This window comes from Buceros rhinoceros, unplaced genomic scaffold, assembly GCF_000710305.1.
Source record: "Buceros rhinoceros silvestris isolate BGI_N320 unplaced genomic scaffold, ASM71030v1 scaffold14795, whole genome shotgun sequence".
NCBI classification, from domain to species: Eukaryota; Metazoa; Chordata; class Aves; order Bucerotiformes; family Bucerotidae; genus Buceros; species Buceros rhinoceros.
In genome coordinates this window covers 9615-30768 of record NW_010414744.1, presented here as the reverse complement: position 1 = coordinate 30768, position 21154 = coordinate 9615, and the positions used below count along the sequence as shown (strand labels likewise).

The window sequence follows — 21154 nt, the reverse complement described above, 5'->3', positions numbered from 1 at the left end:
ACAAGAAAATCATCTTCAGCTTCACCAGTGCCAGCTTCTTCCTCCTTTTCTCTAGGCACTGAAAACACACCTCTGCCATCTGTGATGGCTTTAAGCACACCAGTAGTGACACTAATAAAAAATATCACTGCCACAAAAGTGGCATTGGATCTAAGCTCGGTAGGAACACGTACAGATTTTCCTTTTGCAACAAGAAACACAACCGCATCACCTGTGGACATGACAGCTATGCTTATAACCCCTAAAAGCAGCACAGTCACTGCTTCCATGCTTGCACCCACAGCACACGAACCAAGGCAGATAGAAACAACAGTAACTGATACCCAGAAGTTCCCAAGCTCAGAAATCACCAACACGTCAACCCCATATCCACTGACAATTACAGCAGCTTTGACATCTATTACAGCATCAGCGAAAGCAACTAGGCTCCCCCCTGCTCCAGTGGAAAACACCTCTGCTCCTCCCGAAACCACAGCAGCAGCCGCTTTTGCTAACATGACGGCCACTCCTCCTCTGGATTGCCGGCTCTCCAGGAACCTCATGGTTAAAACAGGTACGTGGGGCCGCTGCGTTTGCTGAAAGGACCTTGCTCCTCTGTGAGGGGTGAGTGGTGATGAGTGGGAAATACACTGAAGCATCAAAGAAGGTGGGGGATAAGGCTGCCCTGACAAACCAGACAGACATAAGCAGGGGTGCGAGGTGAGAACAGTATTTGCTTTATTAATTTCACAGTGACTGTGTCAAATGAAGCGGTGAGATCAGGTGCTCTGAAGTTCAGTGGGTCGCTGCAGGGAGCGAGCAGAACGCCTGTGTGGAGGGGCTGCCCCACACGACACGAGGGCTTGGTCTCTGCTTTGCAGTCAGGAGTCTGTGTGGCTGAAGATGACAGCGCAGTAAGCTGTCGCAGGCTTTGTCCTCGTGTACGTGAGAATACCCGATTCTGTCGTTAGACGAACGCCTAATTCTAGCATTAAAGAGTCATTTGAAAGTAACGCTTCAAAATGGGAGGGTTTTGAGCTTTCTGTGTGACCAGTACTGCTTCTGGCTTTAGCTGTTTTGTCACAGACACCTTTTCCTTAGCTGTAAGAACTCTGAACTACGGGGGTCTGGAGGGGTCAAACAAACACGTGGCTTTTGTTGTTCCACAGTTCTCTTTTTGAACACAAGGAGGATGCTGATCAGCAGTCCCTTCAAGGAGAGCGTGAGAAAAGGACTCAACCAAGTGCTGAGGCAAGCTTTCAACCAAAACGTCAGTGCTCAGGTAAGCATGTCCGGCCCCTGTGTGATCCCACCCAAACAGCTCTCCTACCAAGAGAATCCCAGCTGGCTCCAGGTCCAGTGGTGTCTCTGGATACAGGAAGCCTCTTGGAGAGGAGCACTGAGCTTTTCCTAGGGAAACAGGCACAGGTGGCACTGCTCTGGGCTCTGAAAATGTAAAGACTACTCTAAAGCTTTTGCCACTTCATTCAATGAAATTGAGGGGAGAAATGCAGAATTCTTTTTGGGAAACAACTACAATCAGCAGTTTCTGCCTCCCCCTGCGGCTCAGGAATTACTCTGTTCGTGATGATCTAAGTGCTTCTGTGCTCAACCTGGACCGGCTGCAAGAGCAGGGCTGGTACATGGGGTGTCACTGCTGTCAGTCCACTCCCTCGTTTGAAAAGCTAGTACCTGACAAGTGCAATTCGACTGGGACGAAAATCCTGAGCAGGGAGAAAGCACGTGTTGTTGAACATAAACAAGGGAGATGTGTTCATCTCTTTGCAGCTAAATTGTATGAACCTCTGCCCTCTTCTCTGCCATGTAGGTTCCCGTGCACGTAGGCAGGGGTTTGTGCTGAGTCCAAGGCTTTTATGAGTTATACTTACCAAGCCACCGGGAAGGAAAAAAGTAATTCTGCTCAAAACAGAGGGCATCAGGCTGTGTTTTGACCCCATGGACTATTGCTGCAAGTTTGGGTGATGTTAGTTGGTTTGGGCATTGTGTATTTCTGAGTCTCAGCACCAGCAATGAAAACTCTCGGACCTATTCTCCCACCCTCTTGTAAACCTGAGAGAAGCTGCCTTTTGCTAATGGAAGAAACCAGCTAAAGCTTAGTGTGGAGGATCAGTGCCAGGCCTTAAACTTTTTGGAAAATACAGAATTTTGAGGTAAAACTCAGCTCGTGTTCTGAATCACTCTGTTTGTCATTTCTGCTCAAAGAAGTGAGAGCTTAACCGTGTGGGACAGTATGGGAAAAATAGTATAGAGGGTTCAGCTGAGGTTGAAGAATCAAATATTGGAAACTTTTGTCTTTACAAAGTCTGTCTTTAAACCTGTAATGACAGATGTGCATAAAGTCAGTGAACTTCAGGTATGAAGTAGGAGCTGGATGCTCCCTGTGTTTTTACAGTAATAAGTACCATTTCTCGGTGTATGTACATGAATGAAGCCCCAGTCCACATCAGAGGTACGAGGGTTGCAGCAGTGCTGCACTGCTTCAGTTCAGAGCGCATGTTGCATGGGCTGCGTCTAAAGCTTCTGAGCAGTTCTGCTGATGCTCTGCCTGCTCTGACACTAACTGATCCCGTAGGGTTTATAGGGGATTACGGGATAAAAACCCTGCAAGGGAGCTATATGAGAAGTACCATCCAATAGTGATTGAACCGCAAACAAACAAACAAAATGTTTCCCTCTGTGTTTTAGGTTGAAATCCTGGAGCAATCAAATAATGTCACAGTTGGTTACTACGTTACCCAGGGGAGACTGGTTTTTATACCAGCTGCTGTAATTGAAAGGCTCCTTGCGTACGGCATCAGCAACGCCACCGCAGACATCAAGCAGCATGTGCCACATCTCCAGTCCGTGGCGGCCCTGGCCTTGCCGTGGAAGCCCCTTCCTGCATACCACTTCCAGCTGAAAACAGGTGAGTGAGGTCCTGCCTGCCCGTGCCCGGGGTGGGGTGTGTGTGTGTGTGTACGTGTGTTCACAGTTCAGCGCGCAGGGACGATGCTCCTTCTCCCTTTTGCTGTCCTGCCTCAGCCCCCGCTCTCTGGTGCAGCCACAGGACGAGCTCTGCTTTGGTTTCGTGTGTTGATGCTCCTGGCACAAGCCAGACAGCCGGTGTGCGTGTCCCTGTGCTGCGCAGCGCTCTGCTGTCACCTCTGCTGGCACTGCTGGGAGTGAAGTGGCATTGCCTTAGGGAGGAGTCACACCAGGGTGCTTGACGAAGACTTGGCCTTTGATTAAAATGGACTTTAATCACCGGGTTGTGTGGTAGCCTGTGCGTCCCTTTTAAGGACGATGGGATGAGGAACGTGGCTCTCTGACACGGGTATCTGCTGCTGTGGCTGGATCTGCTGGGTTTGACTGGGGTGCCAGCCGTCTGACCCGGTGCCGCTGTGTAACCCCTCTGTACTGAGCAAGCATCGGTGCAGAGCAGTTTCAGTGCAGCCGAAAAATAGAAGCTAAGAGAGGGCAGGCAGTGCTGTAGAACAATGTATTCCATTGTAAAAGATTCCTTGTGTGTGCACTTCCACGTTTACATACACGTCCTCATTGCCGTTACCCAGTTAAGTACGTTTTCCCTAGCACAGATAGAATGAGAATCAGTATTATGATTATGTCTTGCAAGAGCAGAAGACCTGCAAGATTTAAGAGTATAACTTGTGTTTTAGAATTATTTCACTTACTGCCTGGCTCTGAGTAAATACTTGTACAGTCAACCAGTCTTACCATCTTCTCTACGACTGCAGAAACAGTCTCAGGTGTTCCTTTGTGAGGAGCTCTAATAATGCAAATTAGTTTTTCCATTTTGTCTCAGTTAAGGCTAGTTCAGTGCGGTGGAATGACAGCTGATCGTGTGTGGCGTTGTTTTCACCTGCTTGATTCGTAAATTGAGCATTTTGCTGTCAGGCATTACAGGAGTTACGCAACCAAGAACATTTCATCCCCATGCAAACGCGTTGTTCCTTTTCCAGAGCTGCAGTTTGTGGGTCAAACAGACAACATACAGTCCTGCAAGTTTGTTCAGACCATGGAGCAGCGGTTACAGAGAGCGTTTCAGGATGCTGAAAGAAAGGTCTTAAACACCAGCAACAACTTAACAGTTCAGGTACAACGCTGCGTGCTTCGCCAGTGCCTGTTGCCAGGCTCTGGGTTGTTCTTTGTATGCTTGTATTTCAACATAAACCAATTTCCATAGTGGCTATCAGAGGCATTATGTTTTCATCTGAAATAAGTTTGTTTTATGTATTACAGGAAAACTTACAAATGCAGGATATATAGAAGGCTCTTACTGTTATTTTCACGCATTTGAGTTTTACTGTTGGCAGTTAAATAATTTAAATGAAATAAACCCAAATACATAAAAATGTTCTTCCAAACCTGTATTTTTACCGAGTATGACACATTAATTGCTTTCAGTGAGGCTATTCAGGTACAAAGATAGTGGCATGTGTAGCTGTTGGCAAATTCTCACCTAATGGAATGTGTTTGTTTCCTCTGTGGCATTCCAGTTCCATACTCACAGACCCAAATTCACTCTTAAGGGCCTGATTTTGGCAGACCTTTATACGTATAATGGGCCAAACCCCTTATGCTCTGTGCATACTTCAGGACTAAAGAAATCATCCTCTAGGTGATAATATGTATTTGACTTAAGATAAAACTCTGCGCATGCTCTTGTGCTCCTCGGAATCATTTGTACGTAGCTTAGCAAAAGGAGCCAGCCGGTCGTCAGAGCTCTGCTCAGTTAGTGTGGCGCAGGTCCTTGTGAGCTGGGTTCGGACTGGAGCTGCTCAGAACAGTGCGTGGCAACCTACTGCAGGAAGTGAAGCGGCTGTCAAGCTTTTCAACAGCTGATGCTGAGGGAACTTCATGGCAGCTCATTTGCTCGCGGCAGAAGTGGCAGGTCTCACAAAGCACCCGGGCAATTTCGTAAAGAGACCTAGAAGAAGGTAGTGATTGTGGGTTTTGTGGTTATTGCCAGCTTAGGAAGCGATAGAATGGATATCTTGGAGGCAAGACATAAATTGGGAAGTAAGAGGCTCACGGGTATGATCTTCGCAATAAATTTCTCTGAAATTATTCCAGTACCATGCAAAGGACTAAGCCAGTGCAACAGAAGATAGCATGAGGGTTTTTGTTTAATTACAAACTGAGGAACAGTTCTGGAGCAGATGGAGACAATTCAGAAAGGGGATTGTTGCACTGCGAGAGTAGATTGAAGGGCAGCAGCAAGATGGGTAAAAGGCATGAAACAACTTCCATGCAAGGAGAAATGAATTTGGCCATGGTTCTCCAACCACGAGTGGTGTGGTGAATCAGGAGTGATCATTTGGAGCATTCCATAACAGAACTACTCAGCTTTAAATAAAAAGAAGAATCCTTTCACAGCTGGTGATAAAAACTTGAAGATGTCCCGGTGTAACTGGAGAAAAAATATGGAAGTTACAAAAAGCAATTAGCCAAACATATAGAATAAAAAGGTCATCATCCCTTTTTAAATGAAGCGTGTGGTTTATGGTCAGATCGCAAAGAGAGCAGGACATACAGGCCTAATTCCTCTGCATCAGACACTGAATTTTTTTTCTGATAAGCATGCTCTCCCTGTTTTCACCAGGAAACGTAAGATGAGGGAGAAGTATTTTCAGTCCTGCCTGCACCTCTTCTGCCTGCTGCTGTCCTGCAGTAACTCGGTGTGTGCCAAAGCAGGCGTTAAAGTCACACAAGTTAAAGTTTTACACAGTCATGTTGAGTGAGCAGTATCTAATCCTTTGTTCAAGTTGGCTTTTCCCCAGTTTGTTTGCACTGGCTTGGTTGATGGTTTTACATATTTTAAATTGAGCTCAAACGCAGCTACACATTATTTCTTTACCTCTGTTTCAGATTTTGAACACCTCCAATGTCTCCCAAGCTGTCACTCTGTTTTACGTAGTGAACAATCAAAGCACAACTCTAAATGGCACTATTTCCAGCAACCTTCTTAATCAGCTGTCAGCTGAGCTGGTGGGTTTCTACCTAACCTACCCGCCTCTCACCATCGCAGAGTGTAAGTACGCGCTGCCAGCACCCAGCTCCGTCAGGTCAGCCAGCCTCGGGCTTCGGCACTGCAAGCGCCACAGCCTTCGTCATCAAGCTCACAGGCTGGAGTTGGTTTCGTTGATTAGTTTCTAAATTACTTTTTCTTGTTAAAAATAGAGGGAGGGGGGAATTAGGTAGGGGGCGGTTCTGGCTTCAGTGTGTACTTTGGCTGCTAAAAGCACTGGCAGATAATTAGGAAAAACACATAAATGCTGTCATTAATTAAAAAAAAAAAAAAAAAAAAAAAAAAAAAAAAAAAAAAAAAAAAAAAAAAAAAAAAAAAAAAGGCCCGTGCCGGGTTCCAAACAAAATAAAGTTGTAGTTTTATATAAAACAAAACACAGAATGTCCCCAGTTTTCCTGAAATGGAGAACTTAGCAGGTGACGTTCATCTTCGGCATAGACAGCTCGTTATGGGGATTTCTGTTTAATCTGCTTGTTAAATTTGGAGTGTGAAATTAAGCTCGCTGTAGAGCTGGGTTATCCATTCACTGGAGGAGATCAGCTCTTCCCTGGAAGTAAGAGGAGGCAGGGACATGCTGGGAGCATGGTAATGGGCTCTGGTTTAGGAAGGGCAGTTTCCAGCTGATCTCACTGTGTAAAAAATCTTCATGAGATGCTTGTTTATTTGAAATACTGCACTCAAATGTTGGTAAAGATCTGCTTAAGCTTCTGGTAGCTATCAAACTCACTGATAAAGCTAAACCAGTGACAGAGTAGTTTGTAATATTCAATTTCACAAGAAGTGTTGAGATGATCAGGCACGTAGGGTTGAGCCAAATAGGTCTTTATGATCAGAACACTTATGATCAGAACTGAGCGATTTCGTATCTTTAGGTAAAATTAAGATGCTTGTTCATTTTCTGATTCTAAGAAAAAGCAGAACCAGGCTGCAGGAAAAGTGAGCGTGGGGAAAACAGAAGTTAACTTTTTTATCAGTCCATTTGCAAACCGCCCAACAGCTGAGTAATTATCTTATGCAATTCCTGCTCAGGGACTTGCACAATGATCTCTGTGGGGTATGTGACCACTCTCTGGTGTGAGGCAGTCAGGAATCACCGCTAACTCTGTGCACGTCTGTGTAAAAGGAGTGACACTGTTCTTGAGGCGTTACCTATCTAAATCAGGTATTTGCAAATAAACAGGTGAATCTGCCCAATGGCGAGTTCTTGCACTGTGTTGGTGCACTTTTCAATCAGACTTTCCATCACAGGGTGAGAGACACATCTGAAGGTGGGCTTGTGTTTTCATCAAGTCTTTCCACAGGCAAGGGGAGGTGGAGAAGAGAGGCTTTTGGCAAGTGGTGTCCTTGGGAACCCAGAAAGGGCTGTGGATCATTCATCATCAGACAGGCTTCGTTTTTGTGGTTGGCTGGGGAGCCTGTCTGAAGGGTGCCCTGTGTGCAGGACTTGTCTTCACGGGGCATCCAGGAGCACAAGGAGAAAGTTTTGATGATGGCTGCACTCAGTTCAAGCGTTTGGCCTCCAAAATGGCCCTGTTGCCTAGGAAGAGGGTGGTGGTGCCTGTCACAAAGGCAGTGCAGGCTTAATTGGCAGTCAGGAGCTGTGGAAACCATTTGTCACAGAGGAAGAGGCTCATGTGCTATTGCAGCTCTCTGCTGATCCCTGCACCTGGTGAACTGACCTGATAAAGTCTTCAGCAAGTGCTCCTTTAACAACTGATGGCTTATTTCGTTTTGGAGTTCCTGGGTTTATTCCCAGTGCAGCAGGTATACTGCAAACTCATGAACGTCATGCACATGTAATGTCTGTGTCCTGTGCAAATGGTTCACTTCAAAAGCTGTTTGATGCTTACTCACATGGCAGCGTAGTTGTTAGGTTTATCAGACACATACTGTGGCTGTTCTCAGAGTGTGTTATTTCTCAGTAGACTCTGGTGGCTCCTCCAGAGCCTTTGCAGTCCATCTTGGAAATGCACAGCTCAGGACATGCCGTGAAATCCCTCCTCAAAAGCCATTGCTGTGTGTAAGGAGATCCTTTACAGAGCTCACTGTTTCAAGCCACTTTGGACTTTAAAAATCAAAGTAATTCAATAGCAGTGTATCAAGGTGCAGGGCATGTATATCTTCTGAATTAAATTCCGAGTGTTATCACTTTCTGCGCTGCATAAATCTATTGAAAAAATGCTGAGCTGTACAGTGAATTAGCAGCATGATGAACTTTACAGCCTAATGGACTTGGGAGATGGAAAAGCTGAAAACAGGCATCAAAACGGCAAACATTAGTTTCTCACAGATGTGAACACGTATGGAGGTAGTACCTTGAATGGTGCAGAGTGACGCACACAAAGTTGTGTTCACACTTGGTCTCATTTGTAATTCTTGTGGAACTGCACGCTGGTCAAATCTGATCCTGTTTTGTTTCAATATTATTTTGCATGAAAATTGTGGCCTGGGTTAAGTAAGGACAACATCATAGGATCTCATCTTGTTTCCCCAGAGGATTGCTCAGAGACAGACGCGTGCGTGATACCGATCGTTTTTAGTGACGAGCAGTCCTTTGCCCCAGCCGGGGTTTTGACCGCAGAAGATGTCTGTCCTGCTCTGTATGGCAGTGCCTCTACTGCTTACACCTCTCCTTTTCCAAACCCGGACAGTCATGCCTCTGGAACTCCTCCTGGACCATAGTTCGGTTTTATTTATCACTGTATGGTTAACCAGTGTTGGGACATATAATGTGTACATGTTGGAGTATTATGACATGATTTCAACTTTTATTTTTTAAAGCTTTGGAGTATCCAAACCTTGATGTCTCGGAGTCAACTAGAGACTACTGGGTGATAACAGGTACTTTTGAACGTCCTTCCCTCCTCCATGCACCTCAGATGATAATTTTAGTGCTCGTTTCTATGAACACGTTGGTGCGGTAATGTTACTCAAAAATAAGTGTTTGTCCACTGAACTTTCTTGTGGCATTCAGTTGGGAAATGTATTTACAGTTACTCTGGGGCATAACTGTGAACCGTCATCTCAAACAGAGGCATCTCTGGTGTCCAACAGCCGCCTAAGATTTTATGCCACTTAGGTTTAAGCACTTCTGAGAGAAGCATTATCTTCTCAGAGTTTTAAATCACAAATAGGCTTTTTTTTTCCCCTGGGACTTGGATTTGCATCTGAAATCAAGAGATGTATAAACATAACCCAGGAAGAAAGATGATCTGCTAAACTGAGGAGGTTCGTTATGATCTGCTGACTGAGTTCAGGAATTTTTGCACCTTTCACCTGAAGCGTTAAGCACATAACTTTCTGTGGGTGGGAAAGAAGGCACAGAGAATGCTACTGGGCTTCAAAAGACTTTTTTAATCACAGTCATTTCACTGGTATCGCATTCTCATTCACAAGAATTTTGGCTTTAGAAGTGATAACTAGGCAAGAAAGAGACCCCTTCCCCAGATGTCTTTGAGTAGACACCAAAGCCTTTCCAACAGGTCTGTCTGTACCTGGAATTGTTTAATGCTCACGAGAGCAAGGGAAAATAATCCTTCTCATGTCAGGCTCCAACTCTACACTCTGCTTCCGGAAGCCAGTGATGTGTGATTTCACACCTTTTACATCTATTCATAATTTTGAGATGGAATCAGTTTATGCAGTGGTTGTGATCCTCTGAAGGGAGCAGTACAGCTCCTCCCCATTCGGACCCCGTGAACCCCCATACTCCATTTCTTGCCTTTTTGCACGTTCTGCGATGGAGTGTGACTGGTATTACAATAGAAACACTGTTTTCAAAAAAACCGTGGTGGTCCCAAAAGATTTTTGAAACAATATTGAAAAATCATACATATGGATGGATTAAATTAGCATGCCTTATCACTTCTTTGAACTTTATGTAAATTCAGTGTCTTTTTAATTTTGCATTCATTGTACTTGGGAAATGTTTATTCAGTTTTCAGTGCTCTCAAACATGTGATGTCTTATTTCAGACTGAGTTGTACAAAATCCTATCTTTAGATTTCAAAACTGCTGAATGAAGGACGGTGGTTTAGTTAACTGGAGCATCTGGAGATAAGCATAAAACCAGGCAGCTCTTAAATAGGTTTTAAATTGCTTTTTACATTGGAGATCATCGATTTAGGTGCTTCTTGAAGCCGGTTTGGTAAACTGAAGACCTAAGAAAGGTTTTTGGAGGATATTATTCCCTGAAACATCACTGACAGTATCTGAGAGGAATGGTGCAGGGGCTGGAACAGAAGCAGGCTGTACCCCCGTTGGGAATTACACAGGGGCGTAACAGTGTCCAGCTGTTCTTGCTCTAAGCTGGTTAGTGCATCCCTGCCCCAAACCGTCCTGCAGACAGCGTGTTACCTTGTCTGCCCCTGTAAGATGTGCTGATATGTCATTTTCTCCATACCCACAGTTATTCAAGGGGTTGACATTGCATTACTGGGACTGAACAACCAGAGCTTTGCAAGATTAATGGAGCAGCGTTTGGCCCCGCTGTTTATGATGTCCCATCAGCAAGGAAGACGATTCAAACGGGCCACTACTGTGGGCAGCTACACTGTGCAGGTGCTCAATGTGACATGGGTTGTGCCCGGATACGTGTTGAAAAACGGGCTTTGTGTGTTTCCTGCCTCAACTTGTGTAAAAAAACCAACCAAACAAAAAGTTTAACTGGGCTGCGATCTCCTGCCTTTTTTTGTGCATATCAAAGCAGCGAGTAGTGCAGAGTGCGTGGCATTACTAATGGGTTTCTTTTTCTGCAGTCAGCCGTGTTTGCATGCCTCTCATCTTCTAGAAATTGTCATTAGTTAATCAGCGTTAACAAACATTTTCCCTGTGGTTGCTATGAAGGTTGGTACAAAGTACGTATTTTAGCATAAAGTCTCGTATTCAGCATAATGAAGAGTTACAGGCTTTTGTTCATAAAATAGTTCCCTAGGTCTTAATTTCCTAGGTAACTCAATAAAGCTAAACTTGTTTTTAAACTGAAAAAAAAAGTCTGAAGCAGTCTTTATACAGGGTTAGTCATCGAATCATGCAGCCACAGATCACGTTATGAAGTAGAGATTTCAGTCCCGAGTAATTTATTAATCATCTTCTTCTTATTTAGCAACATTTGCTGTTCAGCTTTTTGAAATAGTTGTATTTTGTTTTCTCACTAATTTAGCCAACTGATGCTAATTGGGGGATTCACAGAGGATCAGTCTTCAAAAATTGCATGACAAGTTATTGCTTTTTTTATAAAATTACGTGATGTTTCTGAAGAATTTTGTTGTGAGATAAACCCAAATTACTACTTCTCTCGTTTGCCTATAATTCCGTGTGTTTTCCTGCTGAAAGAGTTTAAAAGAAGGAACATGTTTTTACTTTCCAAAAGTGTGGACTTTTGTAAACTTTTCCATGAAAACATGACATATTTTAGTCCATAACAAAATGGAGAAGAATCACCAGACTTCTTCCTCTCATCATTGGAGGTGTTTGACGCTTCCTCTATTCTTCGGGAAGACAGAGGAACAATGTAGATTTCTGCTGGTGTTCTGCGGAATAAAATGAAAAAACACGGGTTTCTTTATTGTCAGCCTGGGATCAGAACCAGAGTAAAATGTGAGGGCATTTTTCAGCTGCACTATGCCAGTACAGGGCATTTTTCACTATTAGAATAGATTTTAGGAATTCCCTCTTTACGGAGGACCGTGATGTCCAAACACTTGACCCTTTCCTGCTTGTTACTGCCAGCTTTTCTTAGTGCAGGCTTTTACCTTAGGATTAAGTTTAAAATTTTGGAGGGCAGCAGTCAGTCCTCACTGATCTTAACAGCCTAGGCTAGGCATGGGGGGAAGCTCTGAGCCTGTGAGAATATTTGCGTGGAGCTTATGCTTATTTGGGGTCCTCTAGGAGTTCCCTGTGTGCACTGGCTTCAGGTAGCTCTGGCAGGTGTGGCAGTGGGATTATGCAAACAGCTGATTCTGTTTTCTCTCTCTTTTTTTTTTTTTTCCTTGAAAGATGGTAAAAATCCAGCGTATTCCAGGACCCAAGGAGCCGGCTGAACTGACGTACTATACTTTATACAATGGGAAACCTTTGCTGGGCACTGCAGCTGCCAAGATTTTGAGCACCGTTGACTCCCAGCGGATGGCCCTGACGCTAGGTTACGTTATTCAAGTTCAAGCTGATCGTAAGTTCTTTTAAAATTTCTCTGTTTTAGTCATTTATATCTTTTTTTCGACCTGTATTTGTGAAAACACCAGTTTGGTGTGAGGAGCCTCATCGATCACACAGAGAAATTTTGGCTGCACTGTTCTGAGCAGCTGCTTAAGTCAGGCTGCTCTTCATCCTGTGGAAGTCAGACTATTCTTTATTTAAACTGTGCACCCACTGCTATTTTGCCAATCACTGTAACCTCTACCGTACAAGTGATTTTACACGCATACAGCTCTATGAACTGAACCACTTTATGGACCTGTGAAGTCAGAATTCATTCTGGTGCCAATGAAACCATGGCACCACAGGCTAATGACTGCTGGGGCTAAATCGCTGCTCAAAAAACTTGCCCCAAAGTAAAATGTGGGGGCTCTCAAGATGTCCCTTATTTTTGACATGTTCCAAAATAATGTAGATTATTTCTGTCGCAAAGGAATTTCTTTTTTAAATAACCGTTTTCTCCAATAACTTTGTAAAGTGCACCGCATGGTTGAAAAGAGATCGTTTAGACACAGGTCAGAAAAGCACAGTGCAGCAGAGCTGTTTGTGTGTATGGACAGTTTCCAGATTCAAGACGGGCTGGTATAATTCAGAATAACGCGCCCAAAACCGGAATCCGTTCCTGAAAAGCAAAGTGTTTGCAAATTTCTTTTGAGACTCGCATCAGTTACTGTGTGATTGTGGGCACGGGTGTTTTCTTTAGGTTTTTTTGGTTTTGTTACTGCTCTATAGACATACGACTGAGTTAAAAGATGAAAGTCTGATATAATTTCCGGAGTATATACTCTACCTGATCCTTGATTTGATCGCAATCTGTTACTGACTGCAACTGGATGAACCCGGGGATCCCCATTTCTGCTTCCATAAAGTCTAGCATTTAAATTCTAAATTACTTGGTTTTCCATGAGAATGCGTCTTTACTAAATGTAAATGTAATTTCCACTGAAGCAGCTACAGATAATACGTAGCAGTTTCCTAGCTCTTTGTGCAGCTTTGTGATTTATAAGGGCATTTAGGTAATTACAACATCTGCTGCTCATCCTTTAACTTTGTACTTCCACGCTCTGATAAGGCAGCCTCATTCATCTGTAGATTTTCATCAAGTTAAATATGCACAGAGTACTGTGAGAATATACAAAATTGAAATTTTATGACCCCAGGTAACTGAGATTCTGAAGCTAGACTATTTGAAATGTAGGAGGTATTTCTATCTTTATGCCTTATTATGGAAAAAAAATCAATTTCTTTCATTTTGGACACGGTATTGGTAGTCTGTCTTTTTCTTTGGGAATACAGTACTTTGTGTGCGCTTCATTTTTGCTCATTATAATTTCTGTTATAGCAGAATGAAAAGTTTTGCACTAAGGTGCAGCAAGAAAAGACATCTACCCTCAGGAGTTCATAGTCTGGTTAGACAAGACAGATGAATAACAACAAGAAGTATGAATGTTCCTGTTCCATAAAGTGAGGGACTGAGTTACAGCAAAATGAAAGGCTTGCTTCGAAACCCACCAAAACCTGACTGAGTTGAATGAGCCATGGAGTGACTTACTCAGGGTCACATTGGAAGCTGGTAACTGAATTCAAGATGTAAACCAGGATTCCTCTGTCTGTCCTGTTAGCCATAAAGTCGTAACTTCCTCTGCATTCCCTAGACAGAATGATTTTTCAAAACTTGTTTGCTACTCCCATAACAGCCATCTATAATTAAATTTACTGTTACCTGATAAAATTCAGATTCAATTTCCTTGCCCACAGCCTGTTCATCCCCAAACTAAATGTCAGAATCAATAATTTAGAATTACGCTGGTCCATTGAAAAGTGAACTGTGAAAGGGTTCAACCTGGCTTTCTGGACAGTCTTTAAGCATGTGGTTCCTGTTACGCTGTGCCCAAGATACGTACCTGATGGTGCTATTCCCACGTCACCCAAAAAACCACATTGGCTTTGCAAGAAGTTGTAGATCTACAAAGAAAATAGGCTTGAGCTTCAGACAGACTTTCAGCTGGCTTTCGTGACCGCTGCTGGACAAGATGGTATGCGTTCGGAGCCTGATCCTGAAAGATGCTGAGTGCCTCTGACAGCTGATAAGCTCAATGACATTTGAAAGCACTAGTCCCCCGGGAAATGGGAAAGGCTGCTTCATGCTGGTATTCTCAGAACCGCCTGTCCATGCCAGCAACCAGTGGCGTAGGGATAGCATAGTGAAGTCCACAAAATATTTCACTAAAAAAAATTAGGCATTGTTGTAAGGAGATTACCTGGTGTTTTTCCAGAAAGAATTGGAGTAAGAGAACTGGGGATATGTCACAGGAGGATCTCTACAGACTGAAGTCTCATACTAAAAGACTTCTGATAAAAAGGAATCTAAAATGTTTTAGCTTCACTGCATTTCTGAAATGTATGCTTCTCCTGGTGCCATTAATATATCGGCAAGTAGCTCTTTCCAACCTCATAATTTCCCATGCCCCTCTTCAGAAATGATAAAGCTTTTCCAGAGCACCAGAGAAGCATTTTCTTACTGACCTATTGATATCAATAACAAATATTAGCGTGCTTAGCTTCATTGTTCTTGAAAAAGCTCGGCCGGCTCACTCTTGCTGAGCCAGAAAGTCTTTGGCACCAGTGTGGACTCCATGTGTATACTTTTAACGCAAGTGCTATCTTACTGCAAGCTGGTTTTGTGTTTCAAAAATAATTACAGATGCATTACTTGCACCTTCTTTTGTTTATTCTGTAACCGAACCATTGGAGTGATATCTACCATGGTATCTAACTTGACTTGGGAGTTGATGGCTGCTTTTGCATGTAAGTAACATACAGCTAAGTAAGAGAGCCCAGGGATTTGTGAGTTGAACGGTGTTGCTACATTTTCACATCTGGAATACAAAGGTGTAGCTAGATTACTAACACCCTTTAATACCCATTATTACATAGGGACCGTCAAAGACTGGTGGAAGCAATTTGCATCTTGCATTAGCACAGTGGAACTTAGCAGTGTTGATTTGCAATTTTCTGTAGCTGTGGTGAAGAATCCCCCAAACAACCTGTGGATCATTGCAGCGGTGCTGGCTCCCATTGCTGTGGTTACGGTTATCATCATCATCATTACAGCAGTTCTGTGCAGAAAGAACAAGAACGACTTCAAGCCAGACACCATGATGAACCTGCCTCAGAGAGCTAAAGTGAGTGACCGATCTCCAAGCTGTCATCTTCTTCCTGAGGTTTTAACTGTGTTTCTCTGCTAGATGTAGTTGAAATATTTTGGGAATTGAAATGTCATTACTCAAAGGTTGGATCTTTGCACTTCTCTGTACTTGATACCACCAGTCACGCAATTACCCTTCTGTTTCACTTGAGACTCACCAGCTTCTGTCCCAGCTCGTCCCTTGCTGCACGGGTAGCAGTGACAGAGTGGCCATTAGGCAGTGAGGTAAGGCACTGAGCCATCAGGGCTGAGTAGGCTTTACTGCAGGCAGTTCCTTCCTTAATGAGGTTGAAGAACTGGGATGTTATGCCTGGGTCTCAGCAGCAGCAGCTCTCTTGTGGGAGGTCATTCGCGAAGCCATGAGCTTTGGGGGGCCTGAGCTGCTCCTGCCGCAAGTGGCAGTGGCTGAAGCTTCGGGCTTTGGCAGCAGTTCAGACCTGGTCCTAAACAGAAGTTCTCTTCCCAACTGCTAATCCAGGAAAGACAGCCTTTGATTTTTTTTTTTTCCAGAAAATTTCTCACTGCTATTTTTCTTTTAGATATTTTGAACTTTGTTTTTGTGGATATTGTTGTTCGAGTTCAAGCAATTGTATATTTTTAAAAGTTACTAACCCATGTCAATTACAAGGTTTTTTTTTTCCCCAAAGCAAATGCTTTTCTAGTTTGATTCTCTGTCTCTAACAGAAAAATGTCACAGAATACTGATTTGTCTCCGTAGTGGAAAAAGTGCTTTCTTAGTGCTGCTCTTAAACAGGGCCACCCAAAAGTGGGAGTTTGTAGCCCACAGAGCCTGCATGTAACTCATGCTATTCCTTCGCCCTTTTAGCTGGTTTTGTTCTTCTCCACTGGCACGAGAAATTTTTTCTTTGGTTTCTTAATGCTGCAGACATCACGATTATTGCGATTCCAGCTCTGTTGCTTCTGCTGAAAAATGCAGATTGGAGGTAGAACTGAAGGAAGGCATGATGCGTATGACAGCTCTTCCTATCTTAGGTTGGTTGCAGATGGGTGCAGCTGGTGCCAGCTGGAAGAAGACATTTGTATCAAAATGGATGCAAAAAAGACATTCTCGTTTTATTTCCAGTATGCTCGTCTACTTACCCAGTGTTATCAAACTAGTGTTAGGACCAGATTTGCAAAAGTGAAACAGGCAATATCAGAAAGACAAACAATGTTAATACATTGCGGTGATACCATAATAATGTCCCACTGAAACCGCTAAAATGCAAATCATGCTTTATTAGGGGCCGTTGCAAGTACTAAGCAGCTCTTCATTCTTACCTGTAATCTTGATCGCAGCTAAAGGACAAAATGAGACCGGATGTGTACGTTGTTTTGAGCTGGCCATCGTCGTGGGACGCTCTACAGCTGAAGAAAGTTGCTATTTAAAAAGAAAAATCACTGCTGGTTGAAAATGCAGCACAGGAAAAACCTGGAAGTATTTTAATCCATAGCTGTCATTCCAGAAGGAACTTTTACTTTTCCTGAGAAATCAGATCTAATCGGGCTATAAGATACATGCTCATGTTAAAATTTATTCAGTCAGGTTACATTTGCATCGGCAGTCTGTCATCAGGTGGGAGCTGGCTCTGCAGAACAAAACAATTGGTGCTGAGCTCCCAGCAGCCACACTGCACTTGTTTCAGGGGGTTTTCCTGCAGACTTGCTCACTGTTGCAGCTGGAGGGCAGGAGCTCCACTGCTAGAGTGCATTTGCCCTTTCTGGTGTATTTTGAGACTCCATAAAATTCCATTTAACTCATTATTTGAAAAGTGATGTATTTCAAAATGAAAACTAAATTGCTTTCCATTTAGTTTCAGGATGATGGCTCCATCAAAAAGGTTCAGCCAGGTCTAGTTTAGAGTATAAGCTGGTATATGGACTGTGGAAGATAAATTCTGCAGCAGAATTGGGAAAGGACTGGTTTTGTCATTCCTGATTTCAGCATCTTTACTTAAAATAAGGCTAAGAAGTGTATTTTGGGAAGACAATGAAACAAGGTCATGTTGAAAAGAACAGCATTAGGGGCATCAGGAGTCGTGGTAATGATGTGAACCGTGTTTGCTGCATTTCATGTGTTTGGCAATACAAACAGCTGATGAGTACATATCTATATCACATTTAAAATGATGAAATTGTATTTCATGGCTTAGAAAAGTGCCTGAGACCGCTTGATTAATGCTGAATCTGTTCTGTAAGTGGAGTCACAGCAGAGTGATTTTTAGTTTAAGAAGCAGCTTTAATATTTTGTTTCTGTGCATCTGAGATTTGAATCACTGGAGCAATTTTTTGATACCTTTTGAATATACAGCAAACTGTACAGAGTGGAAAAGAGAATATTGAGGGTTATCCGGAGCCTTGGATTTCAGCTGGTTTTGTTTACAGCGGTGCCATCTTATGTGTTCGGATTCCAAAAGTCCTGTACCAAGGGGACTGGCAGTGCGGAGCTGCCTGTTCCTCGCTGCAGTCCTTGTGCTGCTGGGAGCAGCAGAGGCTGCAGGTCCTCGCAGAGCAGTGCCGCCCGCCACATCCCTCCAGAGGCTCCGTCCCGTGCCAGCGGCACAGGATGCGCCATCGCAGCACCGCGGGGTAATGAAACATTTAGCCTTAAACATCCTGCTGTAGCTGGGGGAGGCGATGTGGCAGAACAGCAGGTTTGCTGCCGGTGCCCGGTAATGAAGGAATGACTTTTTTATAGTAACAAACTGAAGGCTAAGTAAACGTGCTTTAAAAAAATGACCTCTCATGTGTAGTGCAGTTCATAGCATCTTCCTTAGGAATGGTGTTGCTGTTCTGAATTGCCTTAGCAGCCAAGGACACCGGGACTAAGTTGCAGGGGAAGAGGACTGTTACCATTCTCTCAGTTGGTACCATTCTCCAGTTGTAAAATTAAAATAAGTCTGAATTCAAATCAGTGAAATGCTGAAGGGAATTAATTTTAATGTTTTTTTCAATGCTGTTTTTATTTTGGGCAACTGTTTTTACTTCGAGGTTTTGGATAGATGTTAGCTTTTACCTCCCTTGCTTTCTAATTCACAGCATGGTTTTTCAAAGGCTGTAATCTGATTTGTCATCTTTCCTTTCTTTTAGAGCATGAAAGAATAAGCTTGCAGGTAAACAGAGATAAGTTCTGCAGTCTAAGACCTGCAAGCAAAAGCAAATACTGCAGGCCGTGAGAAAACAAACACTATCCGTTTGATAAAGGGCATGGGGGGAAAAAAAAGATGAAACTGTCTGTGTACATGGGTGTACATGCAGAGGAGAGGGGCTGATCATATTTTTTCTTTTTATTATCACTTTTTCATGATCATTATGAGGAAAGAAGTCCCAGAAACAAAGCCCTGTATTCAGCCTGCCCTTTGCCAGGCAATGTAATTTAATGGCCTCATCATTCAGTTGTTACATCAAAAGCAACGTTCAAACCACAGACCTTCGGTCGCAGTGTTTTGGCCGTTCCGGACATCTACGCGTGCAGTGCTTCAGCAGTGCCTGATCGTGATTTAGTCTTGCCAGTTCCCTTCAGGGGACGGAAGGGTAAAGCCATCTGCTCCTGTGGGCTTTTACAGAGCAGAGTTCCAAGATCAGATTTTATTTAACGCAATATGTCCGCTGCTGAGGATGGCTTTTTCATCTCTTCCTTTATTGCAGTCTGTTATTAGACATGGTGGTAAGTAGAAACCAGATTAAAATAATCCTTCAATTTCTTCCTTTGGCAGATTCGAGCTGGGACTCTGCAGATTCCTTAGTAATGCTCATGTTCTGCTGCTTCTGGTTTGGGTTTTTTGGTTTTGTTAATTTTATTTTTGTTTTAATAAGATACAATGTATGAGTCATAACTTCTACTCTTTCAAAGGCGTGCCGGGCGAAATAACTGATTTCATCTGCTTTTCTCTTTTGTTACCTTTTTTTTGCAGAATGTCTAGGAGGGTCTTGACTAACAATAGATAATAAGGCTGAAAAACATTATTTTGCTTAAAAATATTACTCTCTAAGATGTCGTGCAGTAGTTCTTCCTAGCTGTCCTTCATACAGCATCTACGTCCTCTTTCTTCATTCCCTTCCCTTTCTTCATTTCCTCCCTTTGCAGCCGATTTGGTGGTTGCTTTTGTGGTACCCTGCCTTCAGAGGAGGGCGAGCAGGAGGCTCTGGTGGGGCAGCGCTGCCATGAGTTGCCATGGGGTGCTGAGGGTGAATTGGCATTTCTCGGGTGTATGGCAAGTTCCGTCACAGCAATGTGTGGAGACGTCCGCTCTCCCAAATCAGCATTAGCCCAGTGAGCGTCTCCTTAATGCACTGGAACTGCTCAGCAGACGAATAACCAAGTGTGTGAGCACAGGAGGAATCATCAGCCTCATTTCCGGCAGGAGACTGGGAATGCAATGCAGATCCTCAGAAACTAAAAGCATGTTTTGTTTTGTTTTGAAAACTGGAAGACAGCCCCATTATTTTCAGACTGAGCTGGCCTATAAAACGTATCTATATTTGTAGCTACAGCCCAGATTGAGTAAGGGACAGAACAAGAGAAAATGCTTTTTCTGAGCTCACCCTTTGTCAGTGCCACCAGCAAATTTTTTATCCAGCTGATTTTCTTCTGGAACTAAAATATTCAGTGACAACATGTCAGGAACCTGGAAGAGACTATTCAGTTATGAGCTGTCTAATTCTGATGCATTTCCCAACGTGTGTTTGAGAGTTTAAATCACTATTCCTTACCCTTAAAGTGTTTTATGGTGCTTTTTTAGAATTTTGTCAATAGTCTTTGTACTTCAGGAAGAGCATCCTTCCAGTTTTCAGTAAATCAGTTCAACGTGGTAAGGACACTTTCATGTGTTACATATTTTTTGCAGAGGTGGTCAGGAATTTCTTTGAGTGATTTATTTTTCATTATTTTTTTCCTTCTCTTTTTTCCAATCAAAAATGCACATGGTTGGGGTTTTTCCCCCCCTCTCCATTTTTTCCAATAGGGAATGCAGTTAAGTTCTGCTTAAACACTTGAATGTTTTCCATTAAGAGAAGCCACCTTTGGGGGGCTGCTTTGCCCAGCAGGTGTGTGTCAGTGCTGCTGGCTCCTGGCAGAGGCAGCCGGGAAAGCCCAGCTGCGCTTGGGGGAAGGCGAGGCTGGGCACACAGCCCTTGGCTGCCTTGCTGCAAGCATCCTGCGAACGCCGCTTCCCCACAGACACCAGGGAAGTCAAGAACAACCTTCCCAGCAGGCAACCGGCAAGCCAGGGGAAACATAATTTCATTGATCTGAAAAAGATCCTTTCTGGAAAATGTTGCCCAGGAAACTTTGATGTGTGCCTTTTTTACTTCGTCTTGGAATAAATTACTCCCACCCTCTTTGGAAACACGGGATTTTTCTCAGAGAAAGGTTTTTTTTTCTGTGTGGTCTCATTTTTCTCCTCCTATTTTTTCTTCCATATGCTCATTCTTCCATTTTCTGTTAAAGAATTTCTGGGGTGTTATGGCAGGGTAAGAAGGGTGAGCCTAGGTCAATTTTATACCAAGTAATCACACTCAAAATATGTGGAGTGGAGATATCAGAAAATTGCTTTGTTATTGGGCATTCATATGGCGATCTATGTATTATTACCTCTTGCTTACATAATCAAAGAAGTTAAGTAGTGAAAATTTGATATTGAACTGGAAATTTTATATTAACATATGATGCTTACCGGACACTTTCTTTTTTTTACCTCCCACTTTTTTTTTTTTTTTTCCCA

The 21154-nt window shown here is 43.3% G+C and overlaps 1 protein-coding gene across 1 annotated transcript in view; it reads left to right on the top strand.

Moving 5' to 3' along the window:
- Nucleotides 1-219: 219 nt before the first annotated feature.
- Nucleotides 220-21154, top strand: part of LOC104494376 (UPF0606 protein KIAA1549L-like) — a gene marked incomplete at its 3' end in the record, with an annotated part of 24730 nt that continues 3795 nt past the window's right edge. The window contains exons 1-9 of the mRNA XM_010137194.1: nucleotides 220-553; nucleotides 1149-1261; nucleotides 2686-2905; nucleotides 3960-4093; nucleotides 5869-6031; nucleotides 8810-8869; nucleotides 10437-10588; nucleotides 12026-12197; nucleotides 15245-15408. Coding sequence (XP_010135496.1) covers nucleotides 220-553; nucleotides 1149-1261; nucleotides 2686-2905; nucleotides 3960-4093; nucleotides 5869-6031; nucleotides 8810-8869; nucleotides 10437-10588; nucleotides 12026-12197; nucleotides 15245-15408 — 1512 coding nt within the window. The remainder of the gene's footprint in view (nucleotides 554-1148; nucleotides 1262-2685; nucleotides 2906-3959; nucleotides 4094-5868; nucleotides 6032-8809; nucleotides 8870-10436; nucleotides 10589-12025; nucleotides 12198-15244; nucleotides 15409-21154) is intronic.